The sequence below is a fragment of the Staurois parvus genome, unplaced genomic scaffold (assembly GCF_062004578.1).
Source record: "Staurois parvus isolate SC_StPar_1 unplaced genomic scaffold, SC_StPar_1.0 ptg000205l, whole genome shotgun sequence".
Classification (NCBI taxonomy): domain Eukaryota; kingdom Metazoa; phylum Chordata; class Amphibia; order Anura; family Ranidae; genus Staurois; species Staurois parvus.
Window position 1 is genome coordinate 9212338 of NW_028318001.1, and position 20007 is coordinate 9232344.

At 42.6% G+C, this 20007-nt stretch overlaps 2 protein-coding genes across 8 annotated transcripts in view; one reads left to right on the forward strand and one right to left on the reverse strand.

Annotated features, from left to right (window-relative positions):
- The window catches only part of PLAG1 (PLAG1 zinc finger), an 80211-nt gene extending 74770 nt beyond the window's left edge, over positions 1 to 5441 (reverse strand). For both annotated transcript variants that reach the window (XM_089678461.1, XM_089678460.1), the window contains exon 1: positions 5285 to 5441. The gene's annotated coding sequence lies outside the window, so the exon portion shown is untranslated. The remainder of the gene's footprint in view (positions 1 to 5284) is intronic.
- Positions 5442 to 5755: 314 nt separating this feature from the next.
- Positions 5756 to 20007, forward strand: part of CHCHD7 (coiled-coil-helix-coiled-coil-helix domain containing 7) — a 31875-nt gene continuing 17623 nt past the window's right edge. The window contains exons 1-4 of one of the 6 annotated variants that reach the window (XM_089678462.1): positions 5756 to 5867; positions 11078 to 11264; positions 14034 to 14079; positions 14249 to 14347. In XM_089678462.1, coding sequence (XP_089534588.1) covers positions 14038 to 14079; positions 14249 to 14347 — 141 coding nt within the window. In that variant the 5' untranslated portion in view covers positions 5756 to 5867; positions 11078 to 11264; positions 14034 to 14037. Of the gene's footprint in view, positions 5934 to 6242; positions 6293 to 11077; positions 11265 to 14033; positions 14080 to 14248; positions 14348 to 20007 lie in introns of those variants that run through there. The other 5 variants (XM_089678464.1, XM_089678467.1, XM_089678465.1 and 2 more) reach the window with 5 other exon arrangements.

Genomic DNA, 20007 nt, shown 5'->3' on the forward strand with positions numbered 1-20007 from the left:
TTGCAAATAAAGACTAGAACACTTATCAGTTTCATTTTATAAGAAAACTGAAACTGTAATGTGATAACTGAATTCATCACGTTATGCCAGTTATAAACACTTTATCCAATGGTCTAGAACCCCTATAGGTTAATATGTATCACAAGGGGAGTGCATTATGAAAACAGTAATCTTAAAAAGTATTATAAATACAACACAATACAAAACATCTATCATAGGTTACATCACAAATATAGCTAAAGGCTTATCAAAATGAACAAACATTTCTCTTAAAAACAGAATAAAAATGTATAAAAACAAGCAGTATGTTACACTGATTTGCAACAACTGCACACTACTGACATATAAATCCTCAGTTTTTAAATAAAAAAGCAATGGCTGTCAGTGCACTGCACATCATTAAATACATAAATGTCAAAGTACTCTAATGAATGTAGATAAAAAAGGTTATTGCTGCCATTTCATCTTGATAGCTCAAAAACACAGCTATAGTTCAACCATGAGAATCTATACAAAACCATTTTTTCAAATCAAATATTTACTTTAACCAATCTACAACATAATGCAATTGTTCAAACTGTATACACGAGCATAATTTAGCTTCTTCAAATGTTAATGCATGTTATCTTTAAATGGTAGCAATTATAAGGGCTGGAAAAGGCCCAATATAGAATGGATATTTAGGACATGTCACTCAATCACCAGCAAGGCATATACACATAGATGCAAAGGAGGCATACACACATGGGAAGAATAAGCAGGAGCTGTTCACGAGAACAAAACTGTACACAACCACTTCCCACTATCATCCACAATAAAAGCTAAAATGTAGCAAAGATTAAATTGTATCTAACTCATCATATCTCAAATAAATGACGTGAGCAGCTCTCGCTGAGCACTGTGGGCTTTATTTACTAAAGCTGGAGCGTGCAATATCAGGCTGACTTCTGCATAGAAACCAATCAGCTTTCAGGTTTCATTGCCAAAGCTTAATTGAATAAACTAAAGTTAGAAGCTGATTGGTTTCTATGCTGAAGTGAGCCTGATTTTGCATGCTCCAGCTTTAATAAATTAACCCCTGTGGCTCACATTTCAAGAACTACACCAACCAAAGAACTGCTCTTCATTTGATTTCACATCAATTGATTTTACATATTACAAAACACTAAATTGTAATTGCATATTGTAATGCTAATTTCTTTCTAAAAATAGTTTTCATTTCCACAGATGAGATATTTTCAGTCTAGAACCATCAGTTCTTACACAAAATCAGATTAAGGCTGGCCACACATTATACAATTTTCTTATTCAATTTCCTTTAGATCTACTTTTAGCTATGTACTGCAAGGGACTGTCTGATTGCATACAAATTGAAAGTGTTTAGGTTTGACCTCATATTATATGGTATTGGTAAATCTAAAGAAAAAAAATGTACAAGTGAATTGTATAATATATGGCCAGCCTAAGACAGTGCTAAAATGATTCATAAACATGTAATACAAAAAGGTGCCAACAAGTGAGATCTTGTATTTTAACAATCAACATATCACATGATCTCACTGAGGAGGTAAAGTACAGCAATGCAGAAACACATGGGGACCATGAAGCAGAATAACATTTTCATGAAGAGGTTTTTAAAACATCGCCATCTTCCATCTGAAGCATTGTGCATCACAAAAGAAATATTTTAGTTACTTGTAATGATTAATCCATTAATTGGCTAGCCTGTCCTCATAGCCATAGATGATCATATTTACCAATGTATGCTCAATATCTACAGACCTACCAAAGAATGTACCTGATGGCAGACTTAACAATCAATTTACTATATCACCGCAATTCTAAATCAGTACATAATGTGTGTGTGTGGGGGATTTACTGTATCACCACAGTTCAAACTTAGCACACAAGAGGGGGGGGGGGGGGGGGGGGAGAATTTCCTATATTACCACAATTCAAACTTAGTACACAATGGGGGAGAATTTACTATATCACCACAATGGTAGATAATTTACTGTTTCACCACAATTCAAACATAGTACACAACAGGGGAAAATTTCCTATATCACCACAATAGGAGAGAATTTCCTATATCACCACAATAGGGGAGAATTTCCTATATCACCACAAGTCAAACTCAGTACACGATGGGAGAGAATTTCCTATATCACCACAATGGGAGAGAATTTCCTATATCACCACAATGGGAGAGAATTTCCTATATCACCACAATTCAAACTCAGTACACAATGGGGGAGAATTTCCTATATTGCCAAAATTCAAACTTAGTACACAACGGGGGAGAATTTACTATATCACCACAGTGGTAGATAATTTACTGTTTCACCACAATTCAAACACAGTACACAACAGGGGAAAATTTCCTATATCACCACAATGGGGGAGAATTTCCTATATCACCACAAGTCAAACTCAGTACACAAGGGGGGAGAATTTCCTATATTACCAAAATTCAAACTTAGCACACAATAGGGGGGGGGGGGCAGAATTTCCTATATTACCAAAATTCAAACTTAGCACACAATGGGGGGGGGGGGGGCAGAATTTCCTATATTGCCAAAATTCAAACTTAGTACACAACGGGGAGAATTTCCTATATCATCACAATGGGGGATAATTTACTGTATCACCACAATTCAAACATAGTACACAACGGTGGAGAATTAGATATATCACCACAATGGGGGAGAATTTCCTATTTCACCACAATGGGGGAGAATTTCCTATATCACCACAACGGGGGAGAATTTCCTATATCACCAAAATGGGGGAGAATTTCCTTTATCACCAAAATGGGGGAGAATTTCCTATATCCCCACAATAGGGGAGAATTTATTATATCACCACAATGGGGGAGAATTTCCTTTATCACCACAATTCAAACTCAGTACATACACAATGGCAAAGATTTACTAAAACTGGAGTGCTCCGAATCTGGTGAAATTTACACCACACTGCATTAATTGCTCAGTATGGAAAATGTAACACAAAGATTTCATAAAAATAAATGTTTCAAAACAAATGTAACTTGTCATACCGATTAAGAAAAGAATATAAAGAACAAGGGGTTGATTTCCTAAATCTAGAGCACTCAGAATCCGGTACAGCTGTGCACGGCAGCCAATCAGCTTCTAACTTCAGCTTGTTCAGTTAAGCTTTGACAATAAAACCTGGAAGCTGATTGGTTTCTATGCACAGCTGCACCAGATTCTGCACTCTCCACTTTTAGTAAATCCCCCCCAACATGTGCCAGATGTCCAACCTTCTGTATGCTTAGAAAGAGATGCTGTCTAAAGAAGTGTGTACAGGAAACTAACAAGCATTCAGCTAGGTTTCTGCTGCTGCTCATGTCACCAGGGTAGTGTTGCATAAGAATGAGCATTAGACATGGGTCTTAGGGCTAGATAGTCATATTTCAACATTTTTACTTTGAAATCTTATCACTTTGCATGTCTGACCACTTTCACATGCTGACAGTCTGAGAACTAGGGAGCCCATGCAGACATCATCCAGCTCCTACTACAGCTCCCAGCTTGAATATGGCAGAAAAGAGAAGTGTGAATCCACAAAGCATTGGTAGGCAGCAAGGTTTTATTGTCTAGGCACAGTCCTGATGGAAAGGTACAAAGCTGCTAAATAACTGTTCACATGAGCAGTGCAGGAGTTGGACAACGTGCTCCTTGTGTCTTTTTAAAGCCATCTCCTGTGCCCCCAGCCCCACGTGGAACACAACATCAGCAGCAGCTCCATCTCCTTCCCATTGCACACAATGCATGTTGCTGTGGAAGGGGGGGCAGCAACAGGAACTGGTGGATCTCTTGCAGCAGGTGAACTGTATAAAGTGACCCCCCCCCCTAAATAAAAGACTGCTGATGCCACATTATCTGCCCCCCCCTGCAGAACACAAGCCTGTAGAAGAGCCATGCAATGGCTGAGTGTTGCAGCGGCGGGGGGTGGGGGAGGCAAGAGCTGGCTTTGCAGAGATAAGTTGTTTTTTTCCCCAGCATGTAGAGAAGTGACAAGGCATCCAGATCACATCACCTCCAGCCCGGCCAGCAATGGCTCGCACACACACGGTGCCAGCAGCCCCAGCCTCCCCACACACATTTACAGCTTTTTGGTTGTTTTTTTTTTTACTTGTTTGTTTTTCCCCCAATAATAAAATAACACAACAACCTCAAACATCCCCATCCACACAGCCGCCTGCTGCCCTGGACTGATCGGCCGATCCATCCTCACTTCCAAAAACTTCGGCAAACTTTTACAGGGGGGGTGGGGGGGGGGGTCTGTGTATAAAAGCCGGGAGGGCAGCGGGCACGGAATGGTTAAGGAGGCAAGTTGGAAAAGCCGGGACCGAGCGATGCTGCAAAGCCCCGGACAGATGGGCAAAGCGGGGATTTTTGAGGAATTTTTGTGGGATTTTTGGATTATGCCTTCTATTCTCCCTCCATTTTGGTTGTTTATGATACTGACAACAAGCTGTCCCGGGAACCCGTCCTCTGCGCCCGATCCGGGCTGAGATCGCCCATCGGGCAGAGAAAGAAGAAAGGGGGGGGGGGCATAACGATCGGTATGGGCACCCCATATTAGAAGAAGAGGGGGGGAGGGGTGATCAGATCTGTCCCTGTAGCCCTGACCTAACCCCCCCCCCCCCCCCTTGTAAAGAAGAGCATGGAATTGCAGCAAGAAGCCCTGGATTGAGGATGAAAGGAGTGCAGGGAGGATGGGGAGCCCCCCAGGGTGCCCCCCATGGAGATCGGGGCTGTGTGGGCTGATCGGGGGATTTTTATGGATTTTTTTCCTCTTTATTTTTTTGGTGTGCCTTTCATGTCTTCCCCTCCTCTCCTCTGCCCCCTCCTCTGCAGCCTGCTGTCACTACATTCACTGAAAGAAAGAAAAAGCTGCTCACAACTTCCAGCCTCAACTCTTCTCCCCCATCCTGGGGTCAGGGGTCCCTGCTAACCCCCCCCTACAAAAAAGGCTGTGTCCCCCACATCCACTCCCCCTCAAAGATGAGCTCAATTCCAGTAAAAGTGCCACTTTGCCCCCCAAGTTGTGTCCCTTGCCCCCCAGGACCCCCCCAGCCCAGCCCCGGCTCAGGCAGAGAGGAGAGGGTGAAGTGCCAGAACTTTTTTTGCCCAGCTCTCTCCCTCTCCCCCCCTCCTCCTCCTTCTCCCGTCCCCCCCTCTCCCATAATTTAAATAACCCTGATTTTCTCGGCTTCAGAGAGGACTGCGCCAGCCCAAACCGGCCGCAAACTCACCGCGGGAGCCTTAACATCCTTCCTACGGTCGATTTTCGGGGTTTACGCGCCTTTCCGATTTTTTAATAATTTTTTTCCCATATTTTCGCCTGGACGCTGCGGGCCTGGAAATTGTTTGCTTTCCCCTCTCTCCAGCAGCCATTGTAGTGTATGCGCTGCGGAGCAGCCCAACTTGCTCCGGGAGACGCGCCCACCTCAAACTCCGCCCCTTTCTGCCGCGAAGCTCCGCCGCCGTGTCCGCGGTCCGCGGAGCCGCATCCAATGGCTTAAGCGGTGCTGTCACCGGGCTGGCAGGCGATTGGTTAAAGGGCGCGCCAGTCTTTTTCTGTGCACTGTTGTGGGGCGGGGACGAGGCGGGGACAGGGTCGGGGCGGGATGTGGCAGGACTGGTTGACGGAGGTGGCAGTCAGGAAAAGGCTGCGGGAGATTGGCTGGGGGACTTGTCAATGAAGAAGGGGCCGGGTTTGCGCAGCAGGTTAGTGTGTGCGACTACTTAAAGGGGAGCGAGGCGAGAAATTGACGTATTTCGAATTGGAGTTGTCCGACTTGTGAGAGAGGGTTGTTATGACCTTCCCGGTCTGAGGTATTGTCACCCCGCTGGCTCCTCGGGCCTTCCCTCTACTTCCCCCGCCCGGCCGGGCTTGTTGGGGTAGGCAGCGCTGTGCTCGGCTCCTCCACAAGCAGCATACACAGGCTTGTCATTGTCACCCCGCTGTGTGCAGCACATGTTCTCCTCCTGGGGCAGGGTCATGACTGCTCAGCTCCATACAGCGTGTATGCTCAGCCTGGGCTGCTCTGTGGGGTACACTGCAGGGGCAGGGGGTCTCCACCTATAGGTAGACCTGTGACTGAGGACACATGGAGGCTGCCATTACTGACTTCTTCCTACTTCCTGCTAGGCCTGCATGTGACCTTTCTATCCCCTATGTTTATACATTTATTATGTTATGATCCCCAGCTTACTGCAGTCCGACCAGTTGGAGCACCTTATGTCCATACTCCATCCAGGTCAGTGAACAGGGCAGTACTGAAAGCATCACCATGGGCAAAACTTTTTTGTTTTTCCTCATATTTGATAGAGTATAGGCAGCTTATAACCCCTGCCACTTTATTCTGCCATCTGTGTCCCATAGGGGAGATTTTCCTTCATTTCTTGACCCATAGCCAAAACGGGAAGTGAGAGAAATCCCTCGAAAGTGAGGCAATCCAGGGGTGTCACCAGATCTAGTGTCCACAACTGAAGATTTCCCCTCTATTGCTGTTTTGGTGTCAACTCAAAATGTGGGATTTCCTTTTACTTTCACGTTCAAAGGACAAATCGAGAGGGGGGAATCTCACTAATGGGGGGCATAGACAGCAATAAAACCTGACATATTCTAATTAGGGTTGTACTGGTATTGGTGTTGATACTGAGTACATGTACTCCTGCAAATTCTTCCATACCTAAAACTGATATTTTTGTGCAATTTGAGCCCGCATCGCACCACATTTACTTTCAAATCTGCAGTGTGATCTGAGACCATTTTGGCTTCTATGGGCTCAATCACATCACAAAGGTATCTGTAATTGGTAACGGTGAGTACATGAGTACTAGTATTGGTTCTTGTACTCGCTGATAAAAAAAGAAAAATAGGCAGTTGTAGAGCCCACGTTTGGCGAGCAGTGGTGGAGCCCACGTTTGGCGAGCAGTGGTGGAGCCCACGTTTGGCGAGCAGTGGTGGAGCCCACGTTTGGCGAGCAGTGGTGGAGCCCACGTTTGACGAGCAGTGGTGGAGCCCACGTTTGACGAGCAGTGGTGGAGCCCACGTTTGGCGAGCAGTGGTGGAGCCCATGTTTGGCGAGCAGTGGTGGAGCCCACGAATGGAGAGCAGTGGTAGAGCCCACGTTTGCCAAGTAGTGGTAGAGCCCATGTCCTACTGGTACAGGTTCTTTTAAAGTGGAACTATACTCACCTTGGCTGCAGCAATGCAGCATCCCAGAGCTCCCCACCAGCCACTCACCTCTTTGGGAGGCCAGCCGCTTTCATTGGATGGGTGGGGATGATGCCTCTCACATGCATGCGTGGGACTGTAGTCAGCTTAGGCATTGCCAGATTTCTACAGTGAGCTGCCAGACAGGTAAGTAACTTTAATGCAGAAGAGAAAAAGCTTGTCTTCTGCATTAAAAGTTCTGCCTGTTTGCCCATTTTTTATTTTCTAGCATAAAGTTCCACATTAAGGGTTCAGTGCAGTGACTTTCAGGAACATGCACATCATAAGTGTTAGCGTGTTGGAAGTCCACTCATCATCCATGGCTACCCAACATGCTTTTGACACACATGCGAAGTGGATGCAGTGAAAAAATGGTTCATGTCCGATTTCTGTTCTGGTGCATTGAAAGCCATTGTAATTAAAAGTGTCACTAAGGTTCAGTTCACACCTGAATCGCACAGGTGCTCAGTCTGCATTCCTGTGTGACTAAGGCTAAGTTCACACTAGCTTTGTTAGCAGGCGTTTGGGAAGCATTTTTACTGCTCCTCAAATGCCTATGAAAATTCTACACATGGCAGCACACAGTGCTGTTCACACTGAAGCATTAGCATTGCATCGTGGCAAAATTGACACCTCATGTCCAGTCAGGAGGAGTTGAAGCCTTCCATTGAAGTCTATGGTGATTTTCCTCGTTTGCGGAGCGTTAATACCATTAAGATTCATTGTAGGCATTTGTGGTGTGGTTTTACCACTTGGCAAATGCCTATCAAATGCCTCAAAAACGCTCATAGGGCATTTGGGGAGTGGCTGTCAATCACTGGGTCCAGGTCAGTGATTACTCTCCAGCGCCCAGTGATTGCCGAGCATCTTCAACGGGGGGGGGGAGAACTGTTTGTAAACGAAACAGTTCTCTACCCTGTCAGCTCCTGCACACTGCTTGCAAAGCAGTGTGCTTACAGTGAAGCACAAACACACAGCCCCAAGTAAAACACACACAGCACACGGTTAACCCTTTGATTTCCCCGCATGTTAACCCCTTCCCGCCCAGTGCCAGTAGTAGTGTCAGTGCTTTTTATTAGCACTGATCACTGTATTGGTGTCACTGGGTAGGCCAGTGACACCAAGTCAGTTCCCCCCAGTGTCAGAATTCCCGCTGCAGTCCCGCTATAAGCCGCTGATTGCCGCCATTGCTAGTTAAAATTAAAAAATCCCAGTATATATACCACCATTGTAAACGCTATAATTTTCACGTAAACCAATTAATTTACATGTATTGGGATTTTTTTTTAGCAAAGACATGTTGCAGAATACATTTTGGCCTAAATTTATGACAATTTTTTTTTTATTACTACAATGAACATTTTTAATAGAAAAACATCAAAAACAGGAAGTAAGAGGAAATCTGACCAAAGTGAGGGAATACCTTGTCAGCAGAACTAGTGAACTAGCGTCCTATTGGAAGATTTCCCCTCTATTACTGTTGTGATGTCAACCCAAAATTTAGGATTTTCTTTTACTTTTAATTTCACTGATAATGGTAAACAGGGCAAATAGAGAGTGAAAGTCCCTAATTTCCCCAATCTCCCTGTACAGACAGCATTACGAACCTGACAGCGATTCTACAGTAATCCACACGCTATAGAAATATACATACAAAACAAAAAAAAAAGTTTTGCCTTTAGTTACATTTTAATACAACAAATGTAAGGCAGACCTTCACTTGAAATAGGAAGTTTCAGTCATCCTTCTGCTCTCCTCTGCTTATTACCATTTGTGTGGTACATTATTGTGCATTGTGTCACACAGGTGTGTTGTTTTAAGGCAGCCCAGTGAAATCAATGGACGTCCAACACACCAAAATATCCCAAAAATTGGACATGCCACAAAAATGTTTGTCACAATGTACTATGGTGTGTTGCAAGGCAAGTACGTGGGCTCAGTGTGTAGGGGTGCTGTACAAAATGAATAGAACCACATTATGTCAATTTATGTTACATATGTTGCAGTAATGCATTGATGTAAATCAGCCCTTCAACTTTTTCGCCAGTGTAAAATAGTGAGGGTTTCCCTGCTCTGTGTCTCATTGATCAGGTGTTTGTCAGAAAAGCAGCTTGATGTTGCTGGGACACTTGGAGATGAGCAACATGGTTCAGATGGCCATTTAAAGGATAAGTTTGCCTTTTAGAATATGCTACATGTTCCACCCGTATTTAGGGTGGAACATGTAACATGTTCCAGCAGCTGCATCTTCTCTCCCTTTCCCTTGCCCCAGTAACAGCGATCAGGGATCTTCTCCCGGCACCCACTGTCACTATTTGAAAATAATATGGCCATGCAGGGATCCACCCAGTTTTCTGTGGATGCCGTGATCCACAAGTACAGCCTTTGTGGCTGACAGCTTGTAATTCTGAATGGACTGCAGGGTCACTGATGAGCAGCCTCATAATTTATTCGCAAGCCCTACAGCTTGTAAACTGTCAGCCCATATGAAGGTGCAGGGCATGTCTGCAGGAGTCTGGAATTGAACCCCTGATCCACTGATCATGGGTGCAATGCTTTCCAGGCTCCTTGGGGATAAAATAATAAATTAACATTATTTTTCCTGTAAAAAATGTGCATTTATAGTTTTTTCCCTAAAGGTGAATTTATGCATTAAAGTGGTTATAAAGCCTAAAGAGTTTTACAGTAATGCATTCCTTGTATTAAGGTAAAACATGTTTTAAGTAGTAGTACCCCCCACCACCCTCCTTATACTTACCTGAGCCCTCATTTAATCCAGTGCCGTGCCCATTTGCTGAAGCTGTCTCCCCACACTTCCTGGTGTCACAGGCTGTTCTGAGGCAGCAGGAGTCAATCAGCCAAAGCCAGTGATGAGTGAATGGGCAGGATCAAGCCCCGCTGTCTGTGTCCATAGACGCAGGCAGTGGGGCTTGGGAACAAGCCTGCATGAGTGCCCCCATACAAAGCCTGTATCAGAGACCTGAAGTTACTAACAATTGTGAAGATATATTTAGCATTTCTCAAATGATTACAATTATTATTTTAAGGGGCCTTTTTTATGTATCCGTAGTACTGTGCATGATGCTTTCTAATTTTTTTTTAAACAGAATACTTTTGTCATGAGCACAAAAAACACCAAATATTATTTTATTAAAACCTATTGTACATAAGAGATTGTGGATGATTAGTTTAAAGCAGTGGTTTCCAAACTGTGACCTGGGGGCCAAATTTGGTTCCTTTCATCTTGCCCTTAAGGCACGATTCCTCTTACTAACACCAACAATGGGGCAATATTCCTCCCATTGACTCCAAGAATGAGACATTATTCCTCCCCCTGACACCAGTGCTGGGGCACTATTCCTCCCCCTGACACCAATGATGGGACACTATTCTTTCCAAGGACTCCAGTGATGAAGCACTATTCCTGCCACCTATTATAAAAGATAGCATTGTATACTTCCACTAACACCGGGGCATTTTCTACTCCCACTGGCTACAGCCTGGCCCTGCTAACGTCTGAAGGACAGTAAACTGACCCTTTGTTTAGAAAGCTTGGAGACCCCGGTTTAGATTTTCATTGGCAAATCAGCAGATGGAATGCTAGGCTTTCTTCCCAGCTAAAAAAAACCTTTGTTTACAGAGCTCAGTAGCTAAAGCTAAAATATTGCTGCATGAAAGCTACTTTTTTCATGAGGAATTCCAGACATTTTTTTTTCCAAGGTACTGTTTTGAGTCACCATTTCTAGATATCCCCTGTAAGAAATAAATCTTCACTTTGAGTTTTCATGTATGTTAATTTGTGTTTTATATCTTTCTGTTTCAGTTTTAAAGCCTAACTCTAGGGAAAGGAAAAATCCTCCCATTGTAGTGAAATTGACCTCTCACCTCTCCCAAAGGGGAAGTTCCGCTTTTCTCAGATCAGAGGACCTGCCTCTGCCATAGCATAGGGGAGAAGAGGCTGCGGGAACTGGTCTTGCAGCGTGAAGGAGGCTGCAGTAGCAGAGGATTGGGTAAATAAAGCTGCTTTTTCAAGGTCCACTAGAAGTAAATGAGCATTTAGCCCTTGCAGTGTAGGGGCAACTTTACTGCATGGGAGGATTTATCTGTCCCTGCAGTTCAGCTCTAAAGGCTAAGTTCACCTTTTGAAGCATGTTGGGGCAGCACAGTGGCTAAATGGTTAGCACTTCCGCCTGGCAGTACTAGGGTCATTGGTTTGAATCCCAACCACGGCACCTCCTGCCTGGAGTTTTCATGTTCTCCCTGTGCCTGCGTGGGTTTCCTCTGGGTACTCCGGTTTCCTCCCACACTCCAAAGACATGCTGGTAGGTGAATTGGATCCTGTCTAAATTGTCCCTAGTATGTGTATGTATGAATGTGAGTTAGGGACCTTAGATTGTACACCCCTTGAGGGTTAAGGACTGATGTGAATGTATAATATATATATATATATATATATATATATATATATATGTGTGTGTGTGTAAAGTGCTATATAAGTGCCTTAAATAAATAAATAATGTTAGCATGTTACACCCATATTTAGAGTGTAATGTATAATATGCTCCAGCACCTATCATGCAGCAGTTGCATTGTATTTAAAATATGGTATACTTCTTATGTCATTAATGCCCATATTGCTTTAAATTGGACGTTCGACCCAGAATTGCTCTGAGAATATTAAACAGCCATATAACTCATTTACCCTGATAAATAGACATGTTTTACTTCTGTCAAGAAATCAGCATTGGAAATTGATGGCCTTTTACCAATGGCACCATGCAACTCATGCAGTTGTGTAGCACCCCTTGTGCTATGTCTTTGACTGCATAAGGGCACATAGTAAGCATTTCCCAGCCAGACTTCACAAGACATACAGTGTGGAATATAATTATATGATCCCCTGCATATTTTGTAAGTTTGTCCACTTACAATGACATGAAAGGTCTATAATTTTTATCACAGGTGTATCTTAAATGAGACACAGAATATCAAAAATCCTGAAAAAATACGTGATACAAATGTTATAAGTTGAGTTGCAGTTCAGTGATAAGCAATTAAATGAGTATTTGATCCCTAAGCAAAACATAACTTAGTACTTGGTGGAGAAACTCTTGTTGGCACGTACAGAGGTAAGACATTTCTTGTAGTTGGTTACCAGGTTTGCACACATCTCAGGAGGGATTTTGGTCCACTCTTCTTTACAGATCTCTAAATCCTTAACATTTCTTGGCTGTCGTTTGGCAACTCGAAGTTTCAGCTCCCTCCATACATTTTTTTATAGTATTAAGGTCTGGAGACTGGCTAGGCCACTCCATGACCTTAATGTGCTTCTTGAGCAACTACTTTGTTGCCTTGGCGATATGTGTTGGGTCATTGTCTTGCTGGAAGACCCATCCACCATCTTCAGTGTTCTGGCTGAGGAAAAAAGGTTTTCATCCAAGATTTTACAATACATGGCCTCGTCCCATGACCCATCAAAGTCAGCCTCTACTTTTAGCAGAGAAACAACCCTAAAGCATAATGTTTCCACCTCCTTACTTGACTGTAGGGATTTTGTTCTTAGGGTCATAGTCAGCATTTTTCTTCCTCCAAACACAGCGAGTCGAGTTAATGCCAAAGAGCTCAATTTTGGTCTCATCTGACCACAGCCCACAGCACTTTCTCCCAATCCTTCTCTGAATCATTTAAATGTTCATTGGCAAACTTCAGATGGGCCTGGACATGTGCCTTCTTGAGGAGGGGACCTTGTGGGCGCTGCAGGATTTTAATCCATGGTGGCTTATTGTTACTAACGGTTTGTTTGGTGACTGTGGTCCCAACTGCCTTGATCATTCACAAGCTCCTCCCATGCATTTTTGGGCTGATCCCTCACTTTTGTCATGATCATACTTACTGCATGAGGCGAAATCCTGCATGGAGCTCCATACCAAGGGCGATTGATGGTTATTTTGTATTTCTTCCATTTTGCAAATAATCGCTCCAACAGTTGTCTCCTTCTTGTCAGCTTGTTGCTGATGGTTTTGTAGGCCATTCCAGTCTTTTGCAGGTCTACAATATTGTCCCTGATGTCCTTTTAACAGGTCTTTGGTCTTGCCCATGGTGGTGAGGTTTGAGTGGAAGGAAGCAATTCTGTGGACAGGTGTCTTTTATACACGTAACAAGTTGTCGTTAGGGTCAGCTTCTTAAATTGACAGGACTAATCTGTGTACCACATGAGCACATACCCAGTCTGTGGGAGCCAGAATTGTTGGTTGGTATGGGATCAAATACTTATTATACTCACTGAACTGCAACTCAATTTATAAGATTTGTATCGTGTTTTTTCTAAATTTTTGGTTGATATTCTGTCTTTATCATTTAAAATACATCTATGATAAAAATTATAGACCCTTCATTTCTTTTTAAGTGGGCAAACTTACAAAATCTGCAGGGATTCAAATAATAATTTTTGCCACTGTAGATAGCATGAGGTATGGGGCTCAGTAACACCATGAATTACATGTTGTTATTGGTAATAGCTGACAATTTCCAATGCTGAATGCTGAACAACTTCAGTACAGGCAAAAGTCAAATGTGGTGCTATGCATTTTTTACAAAGAACTGGTATTATATTGCTATTTATTGTTCATAGAGTGATTCTAGAGTGATTTTCCCACTCTAGTGATTTAGCTTGAAGAGGAATTCACATGGGCCAACTGAATTGTGAACATTTGATTACTATTTACATACTGTAACAAATGAAAATCTAATTTTGTATTTTGTTCTGTTTTATTTTTCAGTAAGATGACTTCAATTAGAAATATTGATATTAATCCATGCATGGAGGTTAGTTGAAAGCTAAAAATGTTAAAGCATAATTTATATGCACAAATGTTATATTTTATTTGGGGGAAAAAAAATCTAAATTTTTCTTTACCTGTTTATTTTGGCCCACTTTTTATTTGGTATTTGCACGTGAAAACAGTACAAAAATTCTTTCCTTTTTGTTTTTCAGGAAAGTAATGCCTCTATAAAGTGCTTAGATGTCAATGGCTACAAAAAAGAGCTGTGCACTTCTTACTTTATCAGATACAAAGAGTGCAAAAAGTTTTGGGTAAGCTAAACTTATTTGAAAAATTTGTATGTCTACATCCTAGCTAGGTGGGATCATTCTTTCTATTAGTATTAGTGAACATTGTCAATAAAACAAAGTGATGGAGATATGTCGGGGAGGAGCCTGAACATGGCGGCTGTGGGGAGCGAGTGGCTCTAGCTCGCTGCTAGGACCCGCTTCCCGACCTCCCTAGGGACCCATTAAAGAAATCGCCTCACCGGAGTCTGGAGGGCAGTGGAGTTGAGCCCGGAGAGCCAGAGATGGCCGCGAGACGGAGGCTGTAGAGACGTGCCGGTTCCCCCGGCGCTGTGTAGAGAGAGAGATCCAAGCGGCTGGGAAGTGAGGTGACGTGGAGGGAGCACGTGACCAGCCGCGGAGGATCTCTGGGGGAAAGCAGAGACCGGCCGGCGTCCTGATATGACAGGGAGCTGCCGCTCCACTGTTACCGGCTTTTTAGGGCTCATAACCCCCGGCTTGCTGCTGAATATAACCCTCGGCCGGCTGATTGATCCTGGGCCAGGGAGACCCGGGAATACCAGAAGACTCACCCTGCGTCCCTGGGGCGAAGTTTAGAGAGAAAAGCGAAGCACAGCGTTGGAGACCCAGAGGACTCCCCCCCAGGACTGAGCTGATGTGAAGGACCTCCATCCAAGCCTGGAGCCGCTGTCGGGGTGAGTGAGAGCTGATGTGAGCTTGTGGCGTAATAGACCCCTAAGTGACAGTGGGGACAAAGGGGCTAAGGAGGTGAGGGGAGGATTCCCTGGGTCTAGAAGAGAACAAAAGAAGAGCCCCAGGTGCTTTAGGAGAACAAAAAATAAGGAAAAATCATAAGTATATCTGGTTCACAAATCATAAAGGAGCGGTATAACCGCTAGTAATCTAGAGAATATAGAAGGTAAAAGACATATAGAGGATATGAAGAATAAAGGTCCCAAGGGAACAGGGCTCAATGGGTCTCAAACAGGCACGATAAAGAAATTTACATCACATGGAAATATTACGCCAGAAAGGACCCACGGCGCAAGTGCAAAAGAGGAAATGGACACTAGCTTAGGAAATAGTCCTAGATTATCACTGGATATGAATAGCTCCTGTAACCAACAAATAGCGGTTGGCTTGGGGAAACAAGATCTTGATGGTGAACTACAAGTACCAAATAAGAAGGAGATGATAGAAATGTTTCAAAATCTGGAGAAAATGATAAAACATGAAATGACAGCTATTCGAAATGATTTAGGGCATTTGCTATTGAGAATGGAAGAAACAGAGGAGAAAGTTAAAACCCAGGCCCAAACCATAGATAATCTATGGAAAAAAACAATCCATCTGGAGAAAACTCAGAAAAAACTGCTCTATAGGATGGAAGTTCAAGAAAATAAAGAAAGAAGGAGTAACCTTAGAGTACGAGGAATCCCAGAGTCTGCAAAAGGGGAAACATTATATGAACTAGTTAATAAAATTTTAAATTTCATAAGAGACAGACCTGAAACAGACGGGATTAAACTAGATGGAGTGTTCAGAACAGGAAAGTTCAAACAAGCTAATGAGAAAGAAAGACCGAGAGATATAATTGTCCAGTTCCAAAAATTTGGGGTCAAAGAGGAGATATGGAAGAAGATTAAGGGAAGATCATTAATTAAATATGGAGACTTGACTATCCAAATTTATGCGGATTTAACATCAGAGACTCTATGGAGGAGGAGATCCCTGAGACCCCTGTTGGAGCAAATGAGAAATCAGAATGTGCAGTATAGATGGGGTAATGCAGCATCTCTAATTGGCTGGAAAAATGGGGTTACAGCTTATCTGAGATTCCCGGAAGAACTGAGAGACTTTTGTGATAGACTGGACTTGCAAAGAGTAGAGATAGCTGGGTGGGAAGAAGAAGAAGAAGGAAAAGGAGTTGCGGCTGATACAAGAAAAGAGGACTGGCAGCGGGTGGGGGGGAGGAGGAGGGAGGTCCTGGGGTTGGTGAGAGAAGGGAGGGAGAATTAAGTAAATAATATGTTTTTCCCTTTTTTTTTTTTTTTGTTCTCTCCCATCCTCCCCTGCCCCACCCCTGTCGTTGTGGAAGCCCTTCAGGACGCTCCGGTTAAGGGGGGGAATAAAGGTTATTGTCGAGCCCAATTAACAGAGAAAGGGGATCTGGGGAGGTCGGAGGAGAGGTAGCCGTCCATGGGCGGAGCTTACTCCCAAAAATTTTAAATCAATCGTGGAATTGGATCCACAAATGATTTGTAGGCAGGTTGTAAGCCTAAAAATGGGTAGGGGAAAAATAAGGAAGGGGGGGTGGAGGTGGGGGGGTGAGATGGGGGGTGGGGGTGGGCGAGGGAGTTTGGGTGGGAGAGAGCGGGGGGAGGGGAGATTGGGCTAATATTCTGCAAGATAGTAGGGCCTAAAAGGAGGAGGCGAGTTAGAAGAGAGATAGACAGAATTAAGAAGGATGGAAGAAATACAGGTTATAACATATAATGTGAATGGGTTGAACTGCCCTGGGAAAAGATTTAAGTTGTTTAAAGAGCTACACCATAGGGCAACATCAGTGGTATTTTTACAGGAAACACATTCTGAGATAAAATGTGAAATGTCAAATGTGAAATTAAAATCCAAATATTATCCAACATGGTATTATGCTGACTCTCCAATTAAAAGAGCAAAAGGGGTGGCAATAGGGTTGGCAAAGAACATCAGATTTGAGGTGGAGGATAGAAAGACCGATCCGGAGGGGAGATTCCTGTTCTTGAAAGGTAAATTACAGGGAATAGAGTGCAAGTTAGCCAATATATATTGCCCTAATAAAAAACCGGAGATCTATTTGAAGGGTCTGCTGAAAAAATTGATGGACTTTAAAAGAGGGTGTTTGATAGTAGCAGGAGATTTAAATCTCTGCATGGACCCACAAAAGGATACAACCTCCCCTGTGCAGAGAGAGAGTGGTAGGTCTCTGAGAGCTTTGAAAAAGGCGATCCACGAGTACCAACTGGTGGACACCTGGAGAATAATGCATATGAAAGACAGAGACTATACCTTCTTCTCCAATGCACATGAGATATACTCGAGTCTGGACTATATCCTAATAGATCATCAACTTCTAGAACCGTTGGTTAAAATAGAGATGAGTACATTCTCAGATCATGCCCCTGTCATAATGAAAATGGGATGGGGGAAACGGTGGACGGGAGGCCTAGGATGGAGACTAAATGAGGCCCTTCTTTTGGACGAGGATATAGCTCAGAAGATTGGGGAAGAGATTAAGGTATATTTTAAAGAGAATGAGACAGGGGAAGTATCGACAGCTACAGTATGGGAAAGTCACAAGGTATATATAAGAGGAATCCTGATCACGATGGGAGCAAGGAAGAAAAGAGAAAGAAGAGAGAGGGTCAGTGGGCTCCTAAAAGAAATCATGGATTTGGAGCAGATACAAAAGAAGAAAATAACAAGAGAAACAAAACAGAAGTTAATGGATAAAAAAGATGAGCTAGAGAGATTGATGGAAGAGGAGAGGAAAATAGTATATAATAAGGTACTTAGTGAAAGATATAGATGGGGAGATAGACCAGGAAAATACTTAATGAGAGCTTTGAATAAAAAGAAAAATAGAAATTATATAGAAAAGATAAAAAATCCTAAGGGGGAGTTGGTTTATTCAACTAAAGAGATTATTAAAGTATTTACGGAGTACTATAGAAAGTTGTATAATATTAGCCCCCAAAGCTCGTCAAAAGAAAATGGAGAGGATATCAAAGAAAAAAGGAAGACCTATTTAAAAAACGCAGGATTACCAAAGTTAAGTGAAATACAACTGAACTCCCTAGATGCGGAAATTTCCCAGGATGAAATAAAAGCAGCAATAAGAAGTACGGGGGGTGGAAAAAGTCCAGGACCGGATGGGTACACAGTTAATTACTATAAAAAATATAGTGAAATATTGTTACCTAAGCTAAAGAAGTATATGAATGATTTGGGAGGAGGGATGGAGAGTAGAAGAGAATCTCTTCAGGCCCATGTTGTACTCATTCATAAGGAAGGAAAAGACCCCTCTCAGTGCTCTACTTATAGACCAATTTCATTATTGAACATCGATACTAAGCTGTACGCAAAGGTTCTAGCAAATAGGCTGAAAGATCTAATGCCAGAATGGATCCATGGAGATCAGGTGGGCTTCGTCCCAGGGAGAGAGGGTAGGGACAACGGGTTGAGAACTCTGATGCTAATCCAGAAAAGTAGAAAAGGGAAAGCCCCGGTGGTGCTGTTGTCGATTGATGCCGAAAAGGCGTTCGATAGAGTGGATTGGGGCTTCATGATGGACAACTTAGAAGTGTTGGGGATTGGAGAGAGAATGCGTGAGTGGATAGGTAAATTATACAGGGAGCCCACCGCAATTATTACGGTAAATGGAGAGAGATCAGAATCCATAGGGATGTCCAATGGAACAAGACAGGGCTGTCCTCTGTCCCCCCTGCTATATGTTTTGTCATTGGAACCTTTGTTGTCAATGATAAGGAATAGTGGTGCGGTAAAGGGAATCCAGATCGAAAATATAGAACACAAAGTAGCGGCCTATGCAGATGACCTATTATTCTATGTAGGTAACCCCCGAATAACATTACCAAATATAATGAAATTTTTGAAGGAGTATGGGGAACTATCAAACTTAAAAATTAATCCAACAAAAACAGAGATCCTGAACATCAATATATTAAAGAGTAAAAAGGAAAAGTTACAAAAAGAATTCCCCTTTATATGGAGAGAAAAAGATTTAAAATACCTAGGGATAAAACTCGCTATCTCTTATAAACAACTGTATAGATTAAACTATATTTCCTTAATAAATGAGACTAAGGAAGAATTTAAAATATTAGGAGGAAACCCATCATGGATAGGACGTATAAACCTAGTTAAAATGGTAATTATACCTAAAATACTGTATAGATTCCAAATGGTTCCGATCAAACTCCCAGAGGCTTTTTTTAAGATAATAAAAAAAATGTGAACAAGATATATTTGGAGGAATAAAAAACCAAGAATATCATATGAAATACTGAGTAGGACTAAAGAAAAAGGGGGAATGGGACTACCCGACGTCAAGAGATATTATAAAGCAGTAATTTTAGCAAGAATTGATGATTGGACATTTAACCAGAAGGGGAAGAGTTGGGTAAAAATTGAAAATGCACTGAGTGGGATTAGTTTGAGTAAGATGATATGGATTCCAGCACATTTTAGAAAAATTAATGAAAACACAAGTAATTACACTTTAAATGTTTTAAGGGTATGGGATAATTTACACAAAAATATGAAATGGGAATTCAGCTCTATATTAATGCCTCTTGCAAATACTGATTATTTCCCCCCAGGAAAGGATGAGATATCAGGGAGATGGTTTGAGAGGGAAGATGTCCAACTGAGAGATGTACTGGTAGAGGGGAAATTGAGATCATTTAAAGAACTTAAAGAGAAGAAGAGAGACATTTTTATTAGAATAGATGAGTGGAAATATCACCAACTAAAATGTTTTATTGGGAAATTACCAAAACCCTTGAGATTAAAGAAGGAGTGGAATATGTTTGAAAGGTTGTTAGAAACACGTAGAGATGGGAAACATGGTATTGCCAAAATTTATAGAATACTCACAGAATTAGACACAGACACAAAGT